The 24,556-nt window shown below is 40.4% G+C and overlaps 1 protein-coding gene across 1 annotated transcript; it reads right to left on the bottom strand.

Annotated features, from left to right (window-relative positions):
• Window positions 1-2,701: 2,701 nt before the first annotated feature.
• Window positions 2,702-22,378, bottom strand: HHLA1 (HHLA1 neighbor of OC90). The gene is made up of 16 exons (XM_072851160.1): window positions 22,301-22,378; window positions 19,364-19,472; window positions 17,858-17,917; window positions 16,643-16,723; window positions 16,103-16,186; window positions 15,926-16,009; window positions 14,507-14,590; window positions 13,881-13,937; window positions 13,686-13,772; window positions 12,834-12,926; window positions 11,521-11,718; window positions 10,899-10,970; window positions 10,590-10,661; window positions 3,392-3,548; window positions 2,967-3,049; window positions 2,702-2,745 (listed from the first exon to the last, which is right to left on the bottom strand). The coding sequence occupies exons 1-16, from the start codon at window positions 22,376-22,378 to the stop codon at window positions 2,702-2,704; spliced, it is 1,443 nt and encodes a 480-aa protein (XP_072707261.1).
• Window positions 22,379-24,556: the final 2,178 nt, after the last annotated feature.

The raw sequence follows: 24,556 nt of genomic DNA, 5'->3' as shown, positions 1-24,556 counted from the left end.
ACAGTTCAAAGAAGGGCCACAAAGATGATTAAGGGACTAGAACATCTCATATGAGAAGGGGCTGAGAGAGCTGGGACTCTTCAACCTAGAGAAGGCTCAGAGTGATCTCACAATGCCTATAAATACCTGAAGGGAGGGTGCAAAGAGGACAGAGCCAGGCTCTTTTCAGTGGTGTCCGTGACATGAGAAGAGGCAGTGGGCACAAACTGAAACAGAGGATTTTCCCTCTGAACATCAGGAAACACTTTTTTACTGTGAGGGTGACTGAGCACTGGCACTGGTTGCCCAGAGAGGTTGTGGAGTCTCCCTCCCGCTCTCCTGCTTTGGAAATATCCCAAAGCCATCTGGACATGGTCCTGGGCAACTGGATCTAGGTGGCCCTGCTTGGGCAGGGAGGTGGACCAGATGACCTCCTGAGGTCCCTTCCAACCTCAACCATTCTGTGATTTTGTGATTCTGTATCGATTCAGTACTGACATGTTGCCAGGAAAAGGACAGGGTCCAGTCATACCATTTCTGTGACCAGCCCTATCAAGGAACTTTACAGAAGGGTGAAACGTGGCAGAAATTATGCCTTAATGATATGAAAATTCATTTTCATGTGAGTTTTGATGCTTCCAGTTGGAGTCTCCAGGGATTGCCCAAGGTGCATTTTTACTGCCTTGACGAATATTTTCAGCCTGACAAATTAGAGTGGGCTTGGCTGGGCATAATAATAAACATGAGTCCTCTGAGATATTGATTTGCCCATATGCCACCATCATTTCTGTACTTCTGCCAAACATGCACAGAGGCTTTGCAGGACTGAAAACACTGGAATATGGAAAAACTTTTTTTTTTTGAGGGCAGCCAATGTGTTCACTTTTTTCATTAAGCCTTGCTTTTTCATTCCTTCTCTTATTTCATAGTTTTGGTCATTAATTTTAATTATTCTCCTGGGAAAGTCAAACAGTAAGTCTTAAACAACTGTGACAAGAAGGTTGTCATTCAGGACAGGTACCATTAATCCTTTCTCAGCTCCTTTCACAAGATGCCCGTAACTATGTGATACCTTCTAATTCTCTCCCCATGAACACGCTCGGGCAGTAGCTCTCAGCCCTTTCCAAGACCTCAGAGTGGCGATGGCCGTGACCCCCCCCCGTGACCCACACCCTATCGCACTAAAGAGAGGACTTGTATTCCTGCAGGAAAACCCCAGAATGATATCTTATAAACCCAAAAGTGTCCTTTAGCATAGAGATCAGTGCTACAACTCAGAGGTGATTAAATTCATTAAAATAATAATAAAACTATATTTTAAAAGGGAAGCCTTTTCAAAAAATATTTTTCTTTTGATATTGTCTTTTTGTTCAAACCTAAAAAATCCCAGAAAGTCAAACTGATTTTAATAATTGTTTTCTCCCCTTATGTTCTTGTTTTCATGTCCTTCTTACTGAGTTCTCAGATAACTTAATGATAAAAATGTAAGAAACAATATAGATTTATTTTTTTTAAATCATGTCTTCAGGCTTTGAGATGTTTTCTTCAGACTTTGAGAGGTTTTTGTGAGATTGAAAAGCAACAGTTGCACAAGGGTGTCACTCACTCAGCTCTTCACAGCAGAACTGATCCTGCCTTGGGTGAGGAGAGGTGCTGCAGAGTGAGATCTCTCCACAGTATTGCAGTACCATGGCCATGTTAATATTCCCAATTTATACATTAATTGTATCAACATTCCTATTTCTTCCACTGGCCTAACTTTCAATATCAACTGTAATTGGTACTACTCCAATCTATCCTGCTCTTTGATATGACAGAAATGCTTCCGTCATGCTATTAGGCACAACAGTGAAATGTATTTTGGCAGAGGGCTGCTGCGTCCCACCTCTCCCTGGGGGCAGCGTTCCTTATGGTGCCACCTTTCTCTTTGGCTTTATATTGCTTTGAACACATATTTCTTCAGTAAAACATCAATGTGCACCAGCTGTAGTGCAAATAATCTTTTTTTGAAATATTAATGGCTTGATGATGTACTTTGGGTTGGTAGTAGCATCATATTGCTGCAGTGGAGCAAAATATAGGATGGTGCAATTTGTTTGGTTATTCTTTCCTTTTTTAGAGCTGGCTTTTAGTTCACCAGAGGTGCATATAAGGAAGGAGATGAATCTTGGTGAGCTCACACAAATATATCACAAAGTGAGAGTACAAGAGTTGTGAACATTTCCTTGGTCGAGCTCTGCACTAGATGAGTTGCTGAAGTAATGGGAGATTCTTGATTTGGAATAATGGATAATCTGCACGTGTTTAACACCAGGAAAAATCCTTCTTGTCTTCAGTATTTCAGGTTGCTTTTAAATTATTTTGTATTTGTTCATTTTGATTACTTTATCTTAATTGTAAACGAAACTAGAATAAACTATTTGTATTATTTAACCATATAAATAACAACCATATAAATATCCTTTATAAAATACAATTTTTAAAAGCTTTTCAATGTTTTTATTGCAGTTACATCACTTGTATATAATACATCTGTTTTTACACATTATTTTTACAATGCCTTGCAGGAAGACACATTTCTAGGTTAACATCTGGTTAATAGCTTGTCTTGTTACAAATATTTGCAAAGAACATGTTGCATCCTGATTTTTACACTGGGAAATGAAAGAAACAACTAAAACTGCCACCAATCTTCCAATTTGCAGTAAAATTCCTTGGTGCTCTAGACCGACATACAGATGTTTTTAAGGCATTTTTGTTTTAATGCTGGAAGAACACAAGAAAACTGTTGTCAGAAGAGGTTTTATGAGGAAAATATTAAAAACATGCATGAAGGTTAAATAATCTTTTTTTTTAATCCCTTAAAAATCATTATCAGATAAAATAGTTATCTGATGAAAGACAGCAAATGCTCTATGGATATCTAAAACTTTTTATTATACCTTCATAATAAGGTGTGTAGAGATATAAAGAGAAAATATACTTACTGTGGGAGTAAGCAACTCTTTTGACTCTTTCACAGACATAACTTGCATTTTTCAAGAACCAGGAATAATATTCAACACAGTACCTAAAGATGTAGTTAACGTTAGGAGAATAGTAGCTTGTTATCATTCATAAGCACAGCTGTATGCATATCATACTGCTAATATTGAATATGGAAATAAAAAGCCAGATTCTGACCTCAATGATGTCATTAGATATTTGGAAAAATTCAGCTGAGCTTTATTCACTTATTTTGAATACTGGAAACCAGATCAGGTATTGATCTGTGCACTGGGGACCCATTTGAGTCTCAGCCAGTAGCCACAGACTCTCCAAAATAAGCATTGGTGATTGAAAATTGTCATTTGAAAAAAGCCCGATGGAGTATTTTAAGCAGAGAGAGAGAGAAACTAGTGCCAGGTTTTACCTCATGGCTTCCTTTCTGGAATATCTTCTCTGACCAACACAGAGGCACAGCTGAAAAAACCTACACAGCTCCATCACACAGGGACTGATTTTTTGCACTATAAGAGTGACAGGAGGTGAGGTCCCACGGGACTCTTTGAGGATTGCCTGTGGACACCCTAGGAAAAAATACAACTCTGAACTAGTTCAAATACTTGTCCCATTAAATTTCTTGCAATGCCTTATCTGAGTTATGAGAAACATGCAGATTAATAAGCTCATAAAGGTATCTTAAAATCAAATCCGAGTGAGGCAGATAATTGAAAAGAAAACAACACACAGCCTGGCAGTTGCTTGAGTGAAAGCACAAATCGTCTGTTCAATGTATTATTATTTATCATTACTGGTTAGTTACTTAAAATCATGTTGCTTTTATTTATCACAAATGTAAGGAACAACTCTAAAGATTTAATTTATTTATTGTTACCTGTTTAGATGGAGGTTCAGTTGCCACTGAAGCATCAGTTTTCCACAGTGCAAAACAGCAAGACAAAGAACAGCACTGTAGACTTATTATATTTGATATTTTCTATATGCATATGCTACTTTAACAAAAAATTCACTTCCAGTTCCGCATGCTTCCCTACACCCACCCTCTAAATCGGAATCCTAGATTAAATATGACTGAGCTAATAAAAAACCAGACTCTCACTGCTTTCTCCATCACTTTTTTTAGCCTCATTAACAAAATAAACATGATTTATGCAGAGGTTATGGCTTTCTCCCTCTCTATCTCTCTGTCTGTCTTTTTTTTTTCTCACTTCTAGTGAATTGAATAATCAGCTAATTTCAGCCCAATTTTTAGGAATGGGTAAAGATACTCTGGATAAATACATTCCTACAGTTTTCATGAAAACTGACAAGTAACTGGAGGAGAAAATGTCAATTTGCAATTTTTGCCTGCACTGAGAGGAAGGTAGGAATAATTTCTCCATTTTACTATTTGTTTGCCAGGAGCCAGCTGGTTAATCAGTGTTTTTTTCCTTCGAGTGAGCACCATTATATTATTTTAACTTAAGAAAAATGCAGGGAAATGGTGTACCTGGGAATGGACTCCCTCTTCCCCTCCCTTGAGCCAAGTAAAAGGAAAATATCTAGTTTACTCTATTAATTTAATCTTCTGCAGTCAGCAGCAAGAGATAAACATTGCACATGAAACATTTCATCCTGCCAGCAAATGCAGCTGTGCCAGACTGCAGAAAAAGCAATACTACAGAATAGGTGATGGCAGCTTGTAACAAAATCCTAAATTGCTATGTGGTTTTTCAGTGTCAAATACAATCTCTCTTCAGACTCCCTTTCTGTTATAGAGAAGAGAAAAGAAGGCAAGGTGAAAATGGGGGAAATTGAGAAAAGGTAAGGCAAAATCAAAGCTGTTTTCAATTTTTCAGGCTTTTCTTCATCATATTAAGAGAAAAACCTAACATTTGCCATAGTCCTGTCTTCTCCAAACCATTACCTGTCACACATCATCTAGCACCTTAACTACCAGTTGTGTTGCGATGGGTCAGATTCAAAGGACTTGCTAGGAAAACAAAACGCAATATTTGCAATATGCTAAAAGGCTACCAGGGCATGGCTAAAATAGGTGTGTAGCCACCCTCTCCTTTGCATATTTAATAACTGTGCTCTGAAGAGGAGATGCTGTGTGTGAGGGCACACTTGGGGTCTCTGCAGTGAAGTTCCTGTCTGGCAAGGCATCACATCTGACCCTGGGGAGCTGCATGCACACACATCGTGTTGTCCCCTGCATACAGCAATCCTTCCAAAGGGATATCTTCCCTACACCAGCACTCTGAAAAATAAGGGACATGCCTGCAAACGCCACACTGGGGCTCTGTAAAGATAACCAAGGACCATCGGGGTGGAAGACCCCGAACGTTGTGCTGCATGTTTGGGCTCTTCCACCCCAATGGGTGCATGTGAGAGGGCACATTTTGCATGGTGTGAGTGCCCCCCTCACATGCACCCATTGGGGTGGAAGAGCTCGAGCATGGAGAGCAAAGGTGGCTGCAGTGTGAGTGTCAGCTGTTTTTTTCCATTTGTGTAACTACCAGCAGGCTTTGGCCATGTGTAGATAAACTGCCTTACCTGCAGAGTATAATCCCCTTAGACAGTGTAATTGCATTTCCAGGTTCACATGTCTCACATGCTTTATAGCTTTGGGCCATCTTATGTTATGTGATAGGAGAGGTTATGGAGGTTAAATTTAGACTAATGAAGTTCTGTTGAAATAAGCTTGAGTCGGCTAGTGCTGACAAGAAGTTTAATACAAAAAGGCATTCATGGGCAGGAGGAAAATAAAGGCTCTGCCAAACTGAAAGAGACCGCTAAAAACTATTTCTCTTCTGCCAGCACTTGCCCAAGGTAGCAAGAGTCATGGAGGAGTAATGGGCAGACACTTGCAGCTCCCAAACTCATGGGCCTCTCTGAAAACCAGTTGTGTGTCAAAGGCGCTACACAAATATCAGGCATAATTAGTCAGGGATGGGCACGAGCGAGCCCTATTTCTCTTAATCTTAGAAGCTTTGCATAAACGTCATTAGGCTTTGTCCACTTAATAGCATTTGACTCACCTTGATTTTTTTCCATTCGATGGCAATTAAAAATGAATGATTTCTTGCTTTAATAAACACTCTTCATGTTAATAACCGAACATCAGAGCAATGAGGTTTTAATATAAGTTGTCCATGAAAAGTAATGTTAGAGTTGCTGTGAATAATTAAAACTTGCTAAAGGCCACCGTCCAACGAATCTCAGTCTCCACCGAAGTGGGTGCTCGCTATCCTGCCTCACAGGTGTTAAATGCTTTAATCAAGCTATGTGTTTTGCCAGCAGAAATTCAGCTTTATCTAAATGTAAATTGAATGACTGCAATTTCAATTTGGATTCATCTATGTGGGAAAGAGAAGTTAAATAAAAAAGCTGAAAGTTAAACAAATTACTTTGGTTTTCATTTTTGACAGTCACTTAATTTTAAATGAATGCTGCATTTCCATAATACTATATTTATTTAATGCTGAAATTCTCTTTCAATTAATGTTGTATTTAATTTTATTTGGATTGTATAGTATACTCACATCATATTGTTGAAATTAAAAATTTCAGTGCTTCATAGTGATGTTTTATCCCTTCTGCAATAAATTTCTACTGTGAAATGTATTTTTTGTATTCAATTCATAAGTTCCTACAGATTTGGATTGAAATAAAAAAAAGAATTACAAGTAGGAATTTATTTCAGAACTTTCTTTTCTAAGAATTTTCTTTCCTAACAACTTCAGTCAGTCAAAAAGGCCAGAAAATGCAGGAACCACAGCTCCCTGTGCAGAGCTTTGCTCTTGTCTATTTGAAATTACCATGTTACTTTCACAGGCAGATAAGTGACCAATTCTTGCTGCAGTAAACAGACTTTTCTATTATTCAGTCAATATCACATCTCTCTGACACAGAGATTAAATTTTGCTGCCAGTGAAAAGCAGTATTATGGCTACTGTGAATAATTCAGACTTACAATATCCCTCCCTGCATGCTCTAATATGCACACTTGCATATTTTATCAGTTGGCATCCACTTTTGTGCTTTAAGAAATGTCTTCTTGGAATAATGTCTCAGTCTTCAGAGCATTGTGGATGCCCTTCATTGCTTTGTCATCCCACTATTCGATTTATTTCCTCAAATGCATGATTGATATATGCAGGTAGACAGCCTCTGTCACCATGGTTTCTGATAGAGAGGTATTTAGTGACTCTTCATTCTCTGATCTCATTGAAATCCATGCTTCCCAGCCTTTTCAAAATGGGCTGGTTCCGAGTCCTAGGTTCTCCAGGGTCTATAGTGTTGCCCACCAGGCAGAAATTGGCACATGAACAAACTCTGGACTGTGCATGCCACAAGTCCAGTCACACACTCCAGCAACTTCCAGTTGCTCAAAATCCTCAAGTCAAACTCACCCAAAGCAAACAAGACATGCAGAGAACTTTGGTTTTGTGCAGATTTTTTGATGGATGAGAATTACCATAGCATATTCCTCTGTTCGCAATCAACGTAAGAAGACCTAGTTCATCTTAAATTCTTCTCTTCACACCATCAGGAGTGTCAAGAAGTCAAACTATATTCATGTGATATGACATTGGCTCATTTTCTTCATGCAACCAATGTATGTCATGGGGGATAAGATGAGGACTCTGGTATTTTGAGCTCTTTAAACAGAAGTAAAATGAGAGAAAGATCAAAAAAGGATATTTGGCTACCTACCTCCATGGTTCGAAAAGCCTCTTATATTAAGAAATTCTCCTTGGCTCAGCACCAGTGAGTCTTCTTGGAAACATGTCTCAGTAGATAGTTTTTTTACTGCAGTGTTCTCAGGCCTCCCAGGCAATTGCTTCCTCCCCCTTCTCCCTGACACTGCCTTTCTGCAGGACTTGTGTTTGTATGATCACTTGATGCTGTTGTCAAACTTTGTTTTTCATGGTCAGTATTTTTAACTCTGACAGCATTATTTACTTCTGAAAATAGGTGCCCCACTGAGTGGTATGGTCTCAAATGCTTTCTTTTCTAATAGGATGAGTAAAAAAGAATTTAAAAAAGAAAAAAAAAAAAAAGAAGACAAGCAACCCAACATATGCTGATAAACCAAGCCAACCTGAATGTGACTGGGAACTATGAAAAACCTGATCAGAATCAGCAAAAGCTACAAAACCTAACAGCACAGGATCCTGGTCTTGGATTGCTGCAATAGGCAACGACAGCAAAACCAAGGGAAAAAGCAAATGACACCAAAACTGTAAGATACTACTGCTCATCTACTATGTGATTATTCCCAGTGACAGAAAAATTGAAGATTTGTGAAAGAAACTTTCTCTCTGACTGAAATATGTTTACCCCCCAAAAACCCCTTTACAGACAAGTAAAGTTGTGTTGGAATTCAGCAATGAGCCGAGAGAAGTCAGTACTCAAAATATCATTAGAAATTGTGAGATTAGCAGGGAATCTATGTCAGAACTTGGATTTTAAGCCTCCAAGTAACCCCAAAATGAAGACCTGAGGGTTGCCTGTGTGGACCCAGGGAGCTGGCTGGGTCAGCTCCACTAGCAGAGAAGGACCACAAGGCTGCAGTTTCCCTTCGTGCAAAAACCTGCTGATGACGCTGTTTGCCACTTTGCCTCTTCTGTTTTGACAGGCTAACTATCAGCAGCAGTTTTCTCTTAGATCGATTTATTAAGAATCCATGTCAAAGATGCATGATTTCCTTTGACAATACCAGAATGGTGCAGTTTCCTACTAATCCATCACAAACCATATAATCAGCATTTCTCCTTGCTCTCCTTGCCTACCGTCCTTCAGAATTTGCAGGCATTTATTTTCTCATATGATCAATTTTTTTTGTTCTATTTCCTAGATGTCCAAACAGAGCTTTGAAAAAGTATTATTTAAGTGGCATTTTAGTTCTTTGGACTCCTCTGGTTTTATCTATAATATCAAGTCCAAATGATACTGAAGACCCCTGCAATTTAGTCCGATATATTATCTTTGCACTACCCAGCCTTTATGGTTCTCTTAGTCACCACAGAAACACAAGCAGTTGATGGACAGATTTCCAAAATTCCCTCTGGCAGTCCTCACCACCCAGCAAGACTCAAGGTCCCAATCATTTGTGGCAGCAGCAGAGTCAACTTCAATGGGAGGACCAAGGACCAGAGCATCCCATGAGCTCATAGCTCCATCACAGCTCTAAGCAGTCAAACTGGCAGGACGTAGTCCTAATGTCAGGAAACCTTGGAACTGAGCCACCTGCTTATTCTGGAAAATTTGGGACCATTTTTTTCCTTTCTAGTCTTAAGCTGAGCACAGGCATTGCCCCAGCTTCACGCACTACAGGAGTTTTCACACCGACCTCAGTGGTAGCTACCAAATTTCTCTTCTCTCCATAAAAAGATTATGCTGCACTGAACAGCAGATAATCACTACCAGAGTCTGGACTATAGGCACGTAGATTTTGTCTGGATCCCAGAACAGGCAGGCTAGATTTTCCCTCCAAATAGAACAGCAATATGAAATTAGAATAATACTGATGTGCTTTCTGTATTAGTATCAATGCTGGAACATATACACCAACATATCCCTCAAATTTACTTCCTTAACTACCAGGTTAATGGGGAGCATATAACCAGGAACTGTGACATACATGCAACTTCAGCTGTACCTTGCCCCCTGCTCAGCTGGCCAAGTGGCTCGGTTTCCAGTGTGGCCACTGGGAGCAAGGACACCAGACTGGGAGTGGAAGGACCCCAAGGGTACTAAAGATGACTACAGGATGGGGTGCATTTTACCTAGTTTTAGATGTCCATGATGCTGGTACCTAGAGCTGAACTACACGTCTTCAGTCCCCAAGACTGGGATTTGCGGCTGAGATTTATTCCCATTGTACTCCTGAGCTCTGCTCCTACTTTGCAAATTTGGGAGTAGGTAGCCTGGACTCAGACACACAAATGCTCAGCATCCCAGGTAGGTGCTGGACTCTCCCAGAGTTCAGACTCCCCTCCTGGCCTTAAATCAGGACCAGTTTTTCAAAGCATATAACCTCTTACTAAATACTTAAATGTAAATATAATTTTATTGACAACATGAGTATATTATATTTATAAGTGGAGTCACACATCATCATGTATTTACCATGCTGAACTCTTAAATTCTAACTATTTTGGTGCTTAAAAGGAAGAACTGAGCTTTCCTGAAAACCTAGTTGATAATGATCCTTCTTTAGCTGAAGAACTTTGCTGTATGGTAAATTCAGGGCAATTCTGGAGATTTCATGTGGCATGGATCGACTTAATCATTTTATTTGTACCAATAGGGAGATTTAAAGCATGATACTTTCTTTTGGAATAAATGAATTTTAAGATTCTTCAATAACCAATCCATGTCAAAATTGACACAGGGAGTACATATGTTAATTCTGTTATCATAGTATAGTTTATGTTTTGAATGTGCAATTGTGTATGATTCACAAATATGGAAGCAGTGCCTTATACATGTTGGGTGTTTTACATATATAAGATATCACGTAAATTAAACGTGTGTTGTTTCTGCATGGGAGAATTTGCATATTTATATACTTCAAACATACTACTATTTTTGCTGCATGAGGTGCAGCTACTTACTGGTAGCTGAGTAAAGTTGCAGTGTCACACCAGGCCTGTAGGGTCGCGTAGACAGTACTGAGGAAGGCAAATCTGAAGGAGGGAAAAGAATATAAGTTGCCTTCACATCTTAACAGGAAAAAAAATAAAGGAAGGTTGATTGAAAGAATAACAGAAAAAAAAAGCTGAAGTCACAGACCACTAATAAACACTTACATAGACGTTGATGTATAAGTACATTCACAGTCACCTATTTATATATATATATTATTTTCTATTTCATAAACGTGCCAGCTGACACACTTTGTTATTATCCACAATCAATCTCACCTGGCTCTGTTTGCATCAGTTTGCTGGTTTCTTGAGGAGACAGTGTCTGCATCCAAAATGCATACACATCAGCTATGGGAACAGAAAGACACACGCTTCTTGTCATTCGGGATATTTGTTATTTATCTGTCTACTGAGAACTGCTGTATATGAGACAGCCCAACAGCCAGTCCCTCACCCAGTACTTCCAGTGGCATATAAAAATGTCAAGATGAAAAAGGAAGGACAAAAGCTGTACTTTGTTAGATCCTGAAAAGCCCAAGGGCTAGGGAAAAGTAGGAGTTGAAGAAGGTGTGTTTAGTGGAGACCAAGAGAAGCAGCTCTATATTGCTTTTTCACAAGTCTGCTCACCGTATTTGGAGAAAAATGTGAGTGAAGACCTGGGTGGCAGAGGTGTCTGTGAGGAGCAAGGCTTAGTTTTTCCCCAAAGGCTACGAAACTACAAATGGACCCTATAACTGATTTCAGCACTTCTACAATAAAAAAATCTACCCACTAGTGACCCAGAGTGGGTCTCCCTGAAGGGCCTCCCAATCTCAACCTCAGAGATGTGGTTACAGCTTTTGGCCAAACCCCCCGCTAGCGGGATAAAGTGGGTGTCACTCCTCCTTGCCGTACTCACTGGGGCTGGGCTGCAGGGCTAGCGACGGGGCCGAGCTCCCCGCAGCAGTCGGAGGGGGTCCAGCCATGCCTTGGGGTCTGGAAACGTCCACATGTGGTGATGGAAACCCTGATCCTTTTGCTTCAACCGTCTTTGGCCACGGTGGGAACCTTGTGGTGAGGATTTCCTCCCCTTTCTGGTCAAGAGGGATCCTGGTAGCTGGGGAAGCAGAAGAGACAGAGGGAGGGCACCAGCAACGCTCTGTGGATGCTGGTGCCCCATGGCAGCAGTGAGCGTAACACTCTGGGGATAATAATAATCTAAAATACACCCAGAAAATCCCATCTACTCCTTGAGTGCTTCCCCTGGCACCTTTCAATTTAATTTTAAAAATTATGTTTGTTTTTTTCTTTCCAAGAAAAGATAGGGAGTGACAATAAAGTCTGAATTTTAACTGAGAACATTTTAATGTGCAAGTTTTCATAAACAAAAAAAGAAACTGAAATGTTCCTTCAAAGTGTTGGGGTTTTTTTCTTCACATAAATTATTTTTTATTTCCTAAACAGCTTCACTACAGAGGAAAGACATGAAAGCTGTTGTCTATGTGAAGGGGAGCAGGCAGGTACTGGAGGGCAGATACTGGAATTTGAGAACTGATGACATTTTGTGGCAGGAGTGACATTCGGGGCTGGAAGAGATAACAAAGATTCGTATGTGGCTGAGCAAAATAAAGGAACTTATAAAGAGACAGGAGACTGACTAGGGAAATACAGAAATTTTGTTGTAGACATGCAACTGCAGTGATGAGGAGGTATGAAGTAAAACTCCGAATTTCTCTTTGCTGCTACTATGTGCACGCAAGTAGTAGTAGATTCGCTTTTTGGCTTGCACAATGAAGCAGACTAGCACTTTTCTATCTTGTAGCCTTGTGGCAAAGCTAAATGCACTGAAGTTTATGAAATATTTAGGTACTCACAACTGAACATCATATAAGGTCAAAGAGAAAAAAATGAAAAATTTACAGTAAGAAAGGAGAGGAAACAGTTTGAACAATCTTTTTCTAAGTTTAAAAACAACAACCTTTTTTTTCACTTCTCTGCCTCCTTAGAAAACTTATTTTTCTAATACAAATGGCAAAAAAAAAAAAGTCTTTTTACAATAGTTTTTCTATCCTCCAGCTATTGAGTGCTTTGCTGACCTTGTTTAGGACAAGCTTTTATCTTACTCTGTAATTACAGTTCAACATCACAGTGCTGCACAGCAAACATACATGATCACTTGTCAAGACATTAATCAAGGAGAATATAAATTTAGGTCTGACAATATTTGCTTACTTTTAAGTGTCCACACATGTTCTGGTGATGGATCCACCTTTTTGTTTGGGTCTTCCTGTAATTTCATGAAACTTGAAAAAAACGAATCTAGATCTTTGAGGTATGAGAAGATAGGGTTAGTGATGGATGCTTACCATCCATCGCATATTGTGTGATAAAAAGGAAAGAAATCAAGTTCTGGTATAAAGTAAACAGCTGTTGTCCTTTTAAATAAAAGTAATTTTTGGCAAAGTGTCTTTGATTTTTTTTTTTTTTTAAAGGACTGAAACATCCTACAGCTTTCAATACAAGTAAACTTGACACTGATTTCACTGTCTGCCTGTTTTAATCAAGCATTGAAAATGAGAAATAGTCATGGGCAGCAATGAGAGGTGCAGCTTTGGGTGGAGGAGCCACACGGCATACTGGCTGAATATATTCAACTCCTTTCTGAAGGTAACTCATGTAAAGGTAGGAGATAATTTGTGGTGAGATTTAAGGGAGGTACCTGTTTAGACTAAGAGCATCAAGGAGCCTCCCCAGTCCAGTGCTGAATTCTGTAAAAGCTCTAATCCCAGGAGGTTTTGTTTGTTCCTCTACTAGAAGAACTCGTAGGTAATACTTTAATAGTTTGTAAATTGTACTTATATTTATAATATAAATATTATATTACACTTCTAATAATATAAAATATTGTTCTATTTTAATGCTAAAATATACAATAACATATTAATATATGTAAGTAATAATAAAAATGTAAAATAATATTAAAAATATTTTTACATTATGAAGATAGACTATTCATTCCAAATGCTACCTGGACATGATTTTCATTGTTGTTCTGTTTTCTTTGATTCCCCAGGATGTACTTACCCAGGTCAGAAGATGTGTTACTGGAAAATGTGTAATTGATAACAGGAGACTTCTCCAGCATTTCCCAAAAGTCAGTCAGATTTCTCCCTGCAAATAGAAATGCTTACAAATATCAAGAAAGGCTTGTTCCTAGTATAAGTCGTCACCAAGAGTACATAGGGCAATATTTTGGGGTGGAATGGTTTTAATGTTTACCTGTCTGCCCTGTCATCACACAGATGTAGATACAATCTGAATCATTGCTCTGATGCACTGAAAGGCAAAAATATGTAAAACAGACCATTGTTACCAGTTTTCATTACATGATATTATCTTAAACAGTTGAAAACACAGACACAACATGGTATGTAGCTACCACAACTGGCCAAATATTTTCCTTCTGATCTGATTTTTGACAAAAAACCTTGAACCAGCACCAAATCCAAACGCTAATATTTCCAAGGGAAATGTTTCTATCTAATTAAAATTCTAAATTACAAGTATTTTTACATGGAAAAAAAATTCTTCAGATAATATAGCCCATAATTATTATTTGGCAATCATAATTCCCCAAAATACAAGTATTTAATAATAATTCACCAAAATTTCAAACAAAACAGAGCTGCTCATAGAAACATGTATGTCTCTATACTATATATACACATTATATATGTATCTTGTTCCTCTAAGGAGACTTTGTTTACAACTGTAGTCCATGTTTTGCAAGAATAATGCTACTGAGTAAGAGCAATAGGCTTTTACACAAATTTCTATGCTTGTTTCCATGTCAGGAGTAAATCAGACAAATAAGACAATGATAAATGTTGAAAGAAAATGCAAACCTGAGAGAATAGAAGTGGATTTGAAAATTTCTGTGAGATAACTGGTGGAGTTTCCAATAATATCAACAAGTAAAGCTGTAAAATCTAGACAACAAAATAGACAAAGGTTATGATCGACAACACATATTCTATCATCTATGCTAAGTCAAAAAATCACTCTTATAAATGATCATATATTGGGTATATGCATGTACATGACAATGTTTAAAATATTTTAAAATTCAAAATGTTTCTGCTGAATGGGAATGGACCTAAGAAGCCACTGGAATACTCTGCAGAAGTATATTTCAAAGATGACATCCAAAATAGCACCAATGTGCCTAAAAGTAAACTTAAATGGAATTTATCCGTTCAAGGGGACAATTTAAAGTAACACTTTACTTAGTCTGCTTAAAAGTAGAAGGAGAACCAAAGCTTGTAGGCTTTGCCTGCACTGCCTATCTGCCATGTAGGACCTTCCAGGAGGCATCTCATTGTCTCCTCTGAGGTGTCCTTCAGACATACCGATGATGCTGTTGTCAGCTCAAAAAATGGCTAGTGGTAGTGGTGTTATGTCTTTTTCATAACAGAGTCTAGAAGTAACAGGTCAGTGTTCTCACTTAGAGGGTGACAGACACGAGCCCTGTGTTGGGCACTCAATTTCTACTACTTGGGAGGATGGTCTAATCACTAAGATATTCTGGATTTGGGGCAGAAAGATTAAAGTTTCTCCATTATCCTCCAAGGCAGACTGGGTCATTATGCAATAAGGCTTGTGAGATGTGTGGGTCCAGAAAAAGCCATGAAAGCCATTGTGCCTCATGTGTGTGGTCATCACATGCAGCTTCGAGTGTATGGGTTCTGGTCCCTAGCTGGTCCCCAATGTTAAATATTGTGAGATCAGGGGTGTGAATGAGGATTATAGGTGAAGGATTTGCCCAACAGCATTTTACAGTCCATTAAACAGCTCTATGAAGAAGTTAATCCTTGCTTTTCACTCCAGTTGGGCTCATTGAAGTTATTGGAGTCTATTGGTGCAGAGAAGCCCTTGACCATCTCCTGCGGGTTATTTCAGAAGAGTAAAAGTGGCTAAGGTAATGTGTCATACATTGCTGGGTTGTCTCTCCTGCACTGCTCTTTTTACTCCAAGGAGGAAAGGGAGGTCTTTCTGTCGGGTAAAGCACACAGGTTGCTTGACTGTTGGCTCCATCCCAGACTGGGTGGCTGGGTGCAGCCATCTGAGACTGAGTTCATCGAGTCTCCCCCAAGGTTCAGAGCAGCCAAGGTTCAGCCACTCATTGTGACTAATGGCTGTTGACCTCAGTATGGCGATGCTGCTCATAAGGATGAAGTCTGCAGAATTCAGGCTACAGCTTTCAGCTCCAAAGGAAATAATTCAGCTTAAGCACATGCAATTGCCAACCTCTCTTGTGTACCCACCTGTCAAGTCATTTGTCACATTGTTCAAACAGTAGCAGTAATGCATAGGGAACTTGCCAGGGTCAACATTTTTCATGTTAGAAACTGTAAGGAGAGACAGAGAAAAATCAGTATCTTGATGCACAGACTTTGTGAGAGAAAACGCTCCTGTGCGGAGCAAAGCGCCGAGACACTCACTGTTATAAATGGTGACTGACACTTTGTGGAAGGCAAATGAGCTGTAAGACGTGACACTCAGCAAAGAGAAGAGTTTTTTGGTACCTGCAGAAACACATGCCCATGGTATTAGTGGTTGGAACAAATTATGAGAACAGCATGTTTTGACTCTGCTCATTTAATTTCTAAAAGACTCCTGAGGTGCTGATACTATACAGCTGCCTGAAACTCAATTCTTTCTCATTTCCACTGAGGGAAGGATCATTTGTATTACTTCTTTTTTTTTTTTTAATTCAAACCTACACTGGATTATAAAGTGCTTTCTAAAGGCATCCCATAAGTAATTATGTTGTGTCTATATATAAACACACACTAATTTCCAAATTCTTTGGGGCAGACAGCTATCTGCATTATAAATGCACAAGGGTAACTTGCTCCTAGAATCAATTCTGGAGGCAGACAGCATGCATTTATGGCTTCTCCTGCTAACACCATTAGTCCTTTATCTCATTCACCGCCGGGCTGACAGCCTGCGTGACCTGCCCGGCCTTGTCACATTACCTCTGAGCGCTGTGCTCAGCATACCGTTCACCAGCTCTGTCAGGTTAATAGCAGCCAGATCCACGGACTTCGCAGGCAGCTCTGAAACAGAAGGGGTCTCTGAGCAGTTGGCTGCACAAGGGTTTAAGGAGATGGCCGTTAATCCCCTGCTTCTATATGGCAAAAAACTTCCAGAATGGGAAAAGCAAAATGAGCAGATTATATATCGGGGTGCACTGAAAAACCTGTAGTGAGAAAATAAAGATGCCGAGAGTGCAGAAAGGAGTCTGGAAAATAACAAGATAAAGCGGGCAGTGCAATGGTAGGCCAAAATTTAGGTCAGGCTCTATGTTGCCTATTCCCTTGAGCATGCCCTTCAGCAGGCTGCCAGGGAGCCCAAGCCAGTCCTGACGTTTTGGTGCCCCCTCGTGCTGGGCAATGTGTATTTACTGCCAAAATTGCAGCAGATCTCTCTTTGCAGATCACAAATGGAGGACAAAGTACCTGGGAAATGTTCCCCCTTCCCCAGTGCTACATAGAACTGGGATGAAAATTTTTTCATCCCAGATTTTTTTTTTTCCCCAGCTACCTTAATGGCTATACTGCTACGACAGAATAAATTGACTGTAGCTGAATCACACATGTTTTCTTTCTGTTGATGTTGCTTATTTATTTTTCTCAAGTCAAAATTTCTGAAGATGTTCTTTTGCTTCCCTCCCACAAAGTCAAGCAGAAGCAGAGCAGTATGGTATCTCTGGGTGTGCGAGGAGGAAGGTCTATGTGTGCGTGACGGAGAGAAAAAACAGAGCAGGACGGAAAAAGAAGCACAGAAAGCCAAGATGAGAACAAAATCAAATTTGAGGAGAATACAATTTTCCAATGACATCAATATTATTTTTAACCAATTTGAAACCAAGCTGCACCCCAGGGCTAGAAGCAGGGCTTGTCCACAGCGTAGAAGAGAGAAAAGGGAAAACAAAAGGGAATGGAGAGCTGGGAAGGAGCGAAAGGAAAAAGAGAAAACAACATTTTAGATTCCTGGAAGGATGGAGGTTAAACTGGCCAGGGCCATGGGTAAGCCCTGTGTTGGGTGAGGAGCCCTTGCAGCAGTGGTGGGTTGGGGCTCACAGACTCTGCAGGAGAAGGGCCCATCTGCCACCACCTCCGTGTCCAGTACAATACCTCCCACTCCCATTGACACCCCCACACAGGGTCTCCTGACATGCTGCTTGTTACCTGCGGTAGCCAGCACTGCCACTTGCTTCTCTTTCTTATTTTCTCTTCTTATGCATGAAGCTGTGAAGTGAAGAAAGAGACTGAGAAACAGTTTTCCCTGGTGAGCTACCAAGCAACTCTCTGTTGAGCTCTCTGCCTGAGTTACTTTGCCACTCTCATCCATGTTAGCTCAGAAACCAATGGATATTCACACTGCAAAGCAGGCCACTGAGCATTCACAACAGCAGCTGATCAAGCGCCTAAGAATAACGATGTCCTAAAGGACTTGCCAGGTCCTTTAGCTGCCAGCTAAAGAAAGAAAACAGATTAAATATCAGAGCTTGCCCCCTCAACTTAAGAATCAAAAGAAAAAAAATAGTAGCAAACTGTTGTAGAGGTCTGCACTAGGCTTGCACACAACATTGACTGCAAGGTACATAGTATAACAAGGCCAAATCTAAACAAATCTTCACAGGCTGTGTGCATGGTTGTTATTCAGAGCAGTCATTTAATTGAGTACTGTTCTCAAGAGCTGTGTTGTGGGAGCAATGAACTGGAGCTGGTCTCAGGAGATTGGACTCACTTCCTGGGATTCCCTCAGTGACCAACAAGGGCAAGGTGCAGGGCAGCGATTTAGACACCACAGGACAAGGTGAAGTGCTGGAGTTGGGTGCTTAGGCTCCCTATCCCATCAGAGGAGAGCTGAGTGCCTCCAAAGAGTAATCCATAAGGCTCCCCAAATGAGCCAGTGCTAACAAATGCTAAACTCCCATATCCCTCAAGCTTCAGCTTCTCAGTCCATCCAAGCTCCCCAGAGAGAAGTCCTCTCCTGGGAGCTGGTGGTGAGGAGGGCTTACCTCAGTGGTGGTAATGCCCCCCTCCGTGTTATAACCTAATGGGCAGAGCTCTCACCAGAGAGCAGGAAACCTGGGTTCAATTTCTTCTTCAGCAAGAGGAAAACTGTAGGACAGGAAGCAGCAGAAGGCAGAGGAGATGAGACTGTATGATCTGGCTGTTTGTACCTAAATTGGTGAAACCTGAGTGCTTGTCCTTATTCGTACAAAAATCTATGCCTTGTGCAGAAGACAATTGTTGGATACATTTCTCTTTTTCCTTCTCTCTTTATATGTATATAAAGGAAAAATGCCCTATAGAGAATCCATGGTACAAGGCCTGTAAATTGTCACTCCTCATACAGTGCTAGTCAGCTGTATTAATAACTCTCACTTAGTATGAGCTAAATTTGGACTGACAATCTAGGTGGTAGGAGCTCTTCCAACCCTTCTCTCTCTTTCCATATAAACCTTTCTGACTCCAGATTCATGGCATGGGAGCCAAGAGTAGACCTTTGCCATCATCTGGTCTGCCCTGCTGCATGGCACCCGCCCTGGAGCTCCAGCCCATCAGCCTTGCCTATGCAGGGTGAAAGAAATAAGCCTGACACAGATGTGGGAATGGGGCTATGGGAGCAACTGGGAAAGAGACACTCAGGTTATTCCCTGGGGAGCACCAAACCATTGTCCTTACCTGTGTTACAAACCAGAAAGAGACACAGAAATCCCAGGGTCATCTTCACTGGCCCATGCCAGCAGAACCACTGCATTGTGGACTCTGACTTCCAGCAGTTTGGGCTGGTCTAGGAGAAGAAATACTATTTTGGTGGTGTTAAAATTTGTGGTATTGCGCGATTTTGTCTGACCCTTGTCCCAGAATGATGTGACCATGAGAGAAATAATAACTATCTGGGATGCAGAGAAAAGATTGGTGGTGTAAATGGCAAAGAATCAGAAGTCACACAATCAGTATTTTCTGTGTGTGTGTGTGTCATGAGTTTAGTATGTAACACTTGATTTTATAGTCCTATGTAACTGTGGCTTTGGTGGGACTTGATAAGGTTGTCTACACAATCCTCTTGTCTGGCAGGATGACCTGTGACCAAAGGACACCGACACATCAGAAGCCTAAGCCCTTTCTGTTGAAACATGATAAAATTTACTTAAGTTCAATTTCAGACCAGATATCAGCTGAGCTCCTTTTCAGCAGAAATGTTGCTTGCCCTAGTCTTGTATTTCTATAGTTAATTATTGTCACCAAGTTGTGTCTTATGCTGCCTTGCCTAGTTTCTTGGGAGGAATTAATAGTGCTCTGCCTTTCAGACAATGAGCTGCTTTTCGGGTTTCAAAGATTTAATTAGAGGTGGTTAGAAAAAAAGAAGGAAAGTCCTTGCTTCTTTACATGTTCCCCCCTGTTTTTGTAATATTGGAACATGCCAAATAGCTCTGTAGTTGTCAGAAAATGAGGGTTCATATGAAAGTTAGCAAAAAAAGTCCAAAATTTTTTTTCGTAAACTAATCTTATGAGTATGCAGCAAACCATTATCTTGAAGATAATACTGTTTGATTAACAAACTATTATCATAATGTTTAAAATCTTTCTCATATTTAATTCACTAGAGAATTAACACATTCTGAAAACAGATAATTTGTACTTAGCAATTCTAAAGAGGCTCTTCCTTGGGATGATGAAACGATACCAAGCATTTCTGTGTTTGAAATGTCTGTGTTTGCTCATCTAATGAGTCAAAAGCATTTAAGTACCAGCTCTGCTAATTCAAACAAAGCTCTGAGAAGCTTTTTAGGTAGTACACCCTATCTATTCAGTCCATCTGCCTAATCCTTTTTACTCGACCTCAAGCCTATACTCATCCACGGTTTCTGCACAGCATGTGCAGAAGAGCAGGGCTGCGGCAGAGAGAAAGCCATGGCCAAATCTCACTCCCCAGACTTCATACTCCATCACCTTTCTGTGAGCTGGACTAATTGGGCATTGACAGAGTCCAGTGTCCCATGGACCAGCTTAGCATCAAAAATCCTAAACTTGGCTCTCCTTGCAACAATATTTGGGATCTGACCAACAGCTAGACTACAGACCATGAATGTATTGCTGGCATGAGAATCATAGGGCCTGACACCCAGGCAAGGCTATCCCTGTTTCCACTGTCTGGTTTTATGAAGCTTACTGGGACTTGTAACAGCTTTTTCTATGGATCTGTGCACACTGTAGTTAGCGGAGACTGTAGCACGGTAGCTCAAGCCTGCTAACATGTTGACATGATGGAAGCAGTGGTGATGTAGTCTGCACTGAGGTAGGTATAAAAGTAATCCATGCCTCTGGATTCTGCTCAATTTTTTTTTTCCTCTTTAGTTTGACTGTATGTAATGGAGAGGAATTAGTGAGAGATACTCCTCAGTGGTGCTGAATATGAAGAACTGGTGCTTTGCAAAGGTGTGGGGACGTGGCTGTTGGGGAGAGCAGGCTCTGAGGTCAGTTGAGGTTGTGGAATGGGGCAATCAGGTCAAGGGGAGGTTTGTAACTACTTATGTTTTGGAGCAGGAAGGCTATAGTGGCTGGTGCACCTAATCAATTAAGTGTCTTGTCAAGGTGAACTGTTGGATTGTATGTTTGATTGAGGTCAGCAGTGGGGTGATTTTCTATTTTTTTAATGGAACTTCATGAGTTTTTATTCTTGTACTATGAGAAGTGACTGCCTCCTTAGCTCTGGAAGATCTATGTTACGATGAGCCCATGCTTCGTGACGATGGTTCAGTGTTTATCGGCCACAGACCTCCCCCTGAGCATGTTCCTCATGACCCGTTCCCTGCACACAGGGTGTGAGCAGGCTGCACGGCCAGTGCTGTCTCTGTTTTTGTAATATCGGAACGCTCAAGGGACATCAACATGAAAGGTGGCCCACAGCAGTACTGCCACTGTACTGTCCCTGTGACATAAGGCTGGTCAGCTGGAGGGTCCCTGCAGCCCAGACTGGCAAAAGAGCCCAAACCTCTGCCCTTCATGAGGATTTTGGCTGCATGGCAAGTGAGAGACCCAGACCTAGGAGGTGGGAGAAGAGGGCATCCCCTGCCCCATCTTCAGTCTGCCCCTACAGATCGATGGTCTGCTCATGTCAGAGTGGGGAGACTTGGTTTCCAGGACCTGCTTTGAGAACGTGGGCTCTCCTGGGTCACCAGTGAATAACACTCAGACTAATACCAAAATCTCTGATGTCTGCAACAGCATTTCACAGACTGATGTGCAGGCACAGCTGTTCTGCAACGGTTCACAAGTAAAAGGGTTGATAGACTGTAGATAATTTCCTACCAGGGATCTAACTTCATTACTAATTTATTTAAACTGGCCCAGAGCTGTTCATTGTGGCAGAGTGGGGAAAATCATCTGACAGAGGACTCAGTGCAGCACGCTAGGGCAGGGGCTAGAGAGAGCATGTTCCCAAGAGAGAGAGACGGTGCAATAAGATTGACAAATGAAGGAACTGCTCTTACCAAAGCACCTTAGGGGAGAGAGAAGAAAAAAAAGAGCTGTAAAAACAAAAACAAAATAGAAAGACAGTGAGATACAAAGTTGTGCTTGGAAGCATCCCATGCACATTGAGAGATGCTTTCTCACCTGAATTTGCAGCTCCCTGCTGTCCTCCCCACTGAGCTGCTCCCCCACGCTAACCAACACACACAATTTTCTCTGCATATGACACTGATTTGCAGCAAGGATTCGGAGCAGGCATTAGCGTGGCCATAACATCCCACATTTAATCAAGGTGTGATTACACGCTACAGACTCAATCAAGCAAAACATTTAATGATTGGGACAACATGCAAACATAACCTGGAAGGATGGATCATAATAAGCCAAATCTTGTTCTACTTCTAGAAAAGAAATATTAAATAATTTTGGTATAAAATGATGGAAAATCCTCCATTCATGGGAGGGCTTGTTTTGCCTGAATGTCAGATCTAGAACTGTGGTGTTCTCTGGCCAGTACAAGACGCTTAAAAAGAAATTGCAGAGAAAACTCAATATTAAGAACATCACTCTAGAAAGGACTGCCCTTACTCCTCAATAGGTAGAGACTGATTTAAATTTGAAGCATTAGGTTTTAGCTGCTTTCCAAAATCTTTTCGCAGCATTACCTCTCTGAACATTTGTGTTGCCCAATTAAATTTCAAAGGCATCCGTGACAAATATTCTTAGAACTGCTGCCTGAAATATCCTCTCTCTCAGCAATGTGGATACCAGTAATATTAACTCTTAAGATACACGTCACTTTTGCGTTACTCTGGTTAAATTATACCTAATTTTTATTTATAAGAGACTAGTCTTTATTACTTTGTAAATGTATTTCTTTTGTTTGCCAGCATAAGTGACACTACTGTGATGACTAAAATACATGTCCATCTAGATTGCAATTATGAAACTCTCATTGTATTCCAGCTCAAAATCACTAACAATTGCCATTTCAAACATAGTGCGATTCACAGGCACTAAAGGCACAGGTGCCACAAAACCATCCCATAAAGTGACTCTCAGTGAATATTTTCCTTCCAAACATTTATCTCATACAGGCTACAGGTCAAGCCTTTAGTTACAAACTCTCCTTCACCTCTACTGGATATGATAATCCTCCTTTTGTGTTTATTTTAAGCTGAACGATATTAGTAGAATTCATTTTACTTAGAACTGTTGATCCCTGAACTGCTGAATTGGAGATTTTAATCCAGTTCAGATTACCTTTATACACTCATGAAGACCTCTTATTAAATACCTCTTTGTTATTCTGGATTAACAGCAACCTTAAACCAATGTATTTATGAGCTATGCTTCATTTGAACTAAGTCTAATGTGGCAGGTAATCATGAAGTTTGAATTGTCTTCAATTTTCCTGTATAAACAGAGTGCAATCAGATATCGAGTAGTTTTCTTGCGTCTTCATTGCTAAATAGCAGAACAGAGGTTAAGAGACCAAAGAAATAAAAAAAGGAAAATCCTTGAGTATTAATTTCCTTACCTTCATTCAGTTCCAACATCTAAAGGTCATCTCTCATTTTAAGCACACCGTGATACACCAGGTCTAAAGAAATATTCCATGTTAATATGAAAATATGCTCGTGTTACAATTACACGCTTCATTACACTGCTACAAGTACATTTTAAGTTCAGATTTATTGTATCCAAATTTAAGCAATCATGTAATAAAAATATATTCCATTTGCTACATTCCCACAGACCATTAATAGTACGGTTGAAAAGGTTCCCTCCAAGTACACATGAAACCACCGAGATGTGGAATAGTTAATATCAACTTACCTGATTTCTCTTGACAAAGATGATTATCTTCAGAGCCTATATAAAACTGGAGGTTATCACCACGTCTTAATAATCACTTCGTGAAAGACTTTGACTAGACAGGCTTGATAATCTTGCTTTAAAATCCTGTGAAAATTGTTATCTAATCCCAGAAGGACTAGCTAGAGGTAACACAATCATAAGCACACAAAGTGCCTGTTGAATCCCGCATGGAAAGGCTCTGTGGCAGGTCAGGTGAGGACTGGAAGCTCCTTTTGGCAGTAATGACTGGAACTGCAGAGCAGAAAGGATTTTTTCCCTTTTAAAGGGACAGCTCATCTTACTGCAATTAGGCCAATGACATCTTTGATGGTGAGAGGTAGGCCACGTTAAGCCCCTTTGGTAAAGTTTTAGCCATCCCTGGAGAAGCTTTAAAGAAGGGGCATTGTTGAGAGAATGGAGAGGAAACCTGAAGTGTATCTTAAATGTAGAAGATCAAAAGGAACAAAATGACAGTTAAAACAGAAAATTGTCTGGCATTGTGGTTAAGTGGCGAGGAAGGAAGAGAGATCTGGTCGCAAC

This window comes from Ciconia boyciana, chromosome 2, assembly GCF_034638445.1.
Source record: "Ciconia boyciana chromosome 2, ASM3463844v1, whole genome shotgun sequence".
Lineage (NCBI taxonomy): Eukaryota > Metazoa > Chordata > Aves > Ciconiiformes > Ciconiidae > Ciconia > Ciconia boyciana.
This window is presented reverse-complemented; position numbering and strand designations above follow the sequence as displayed.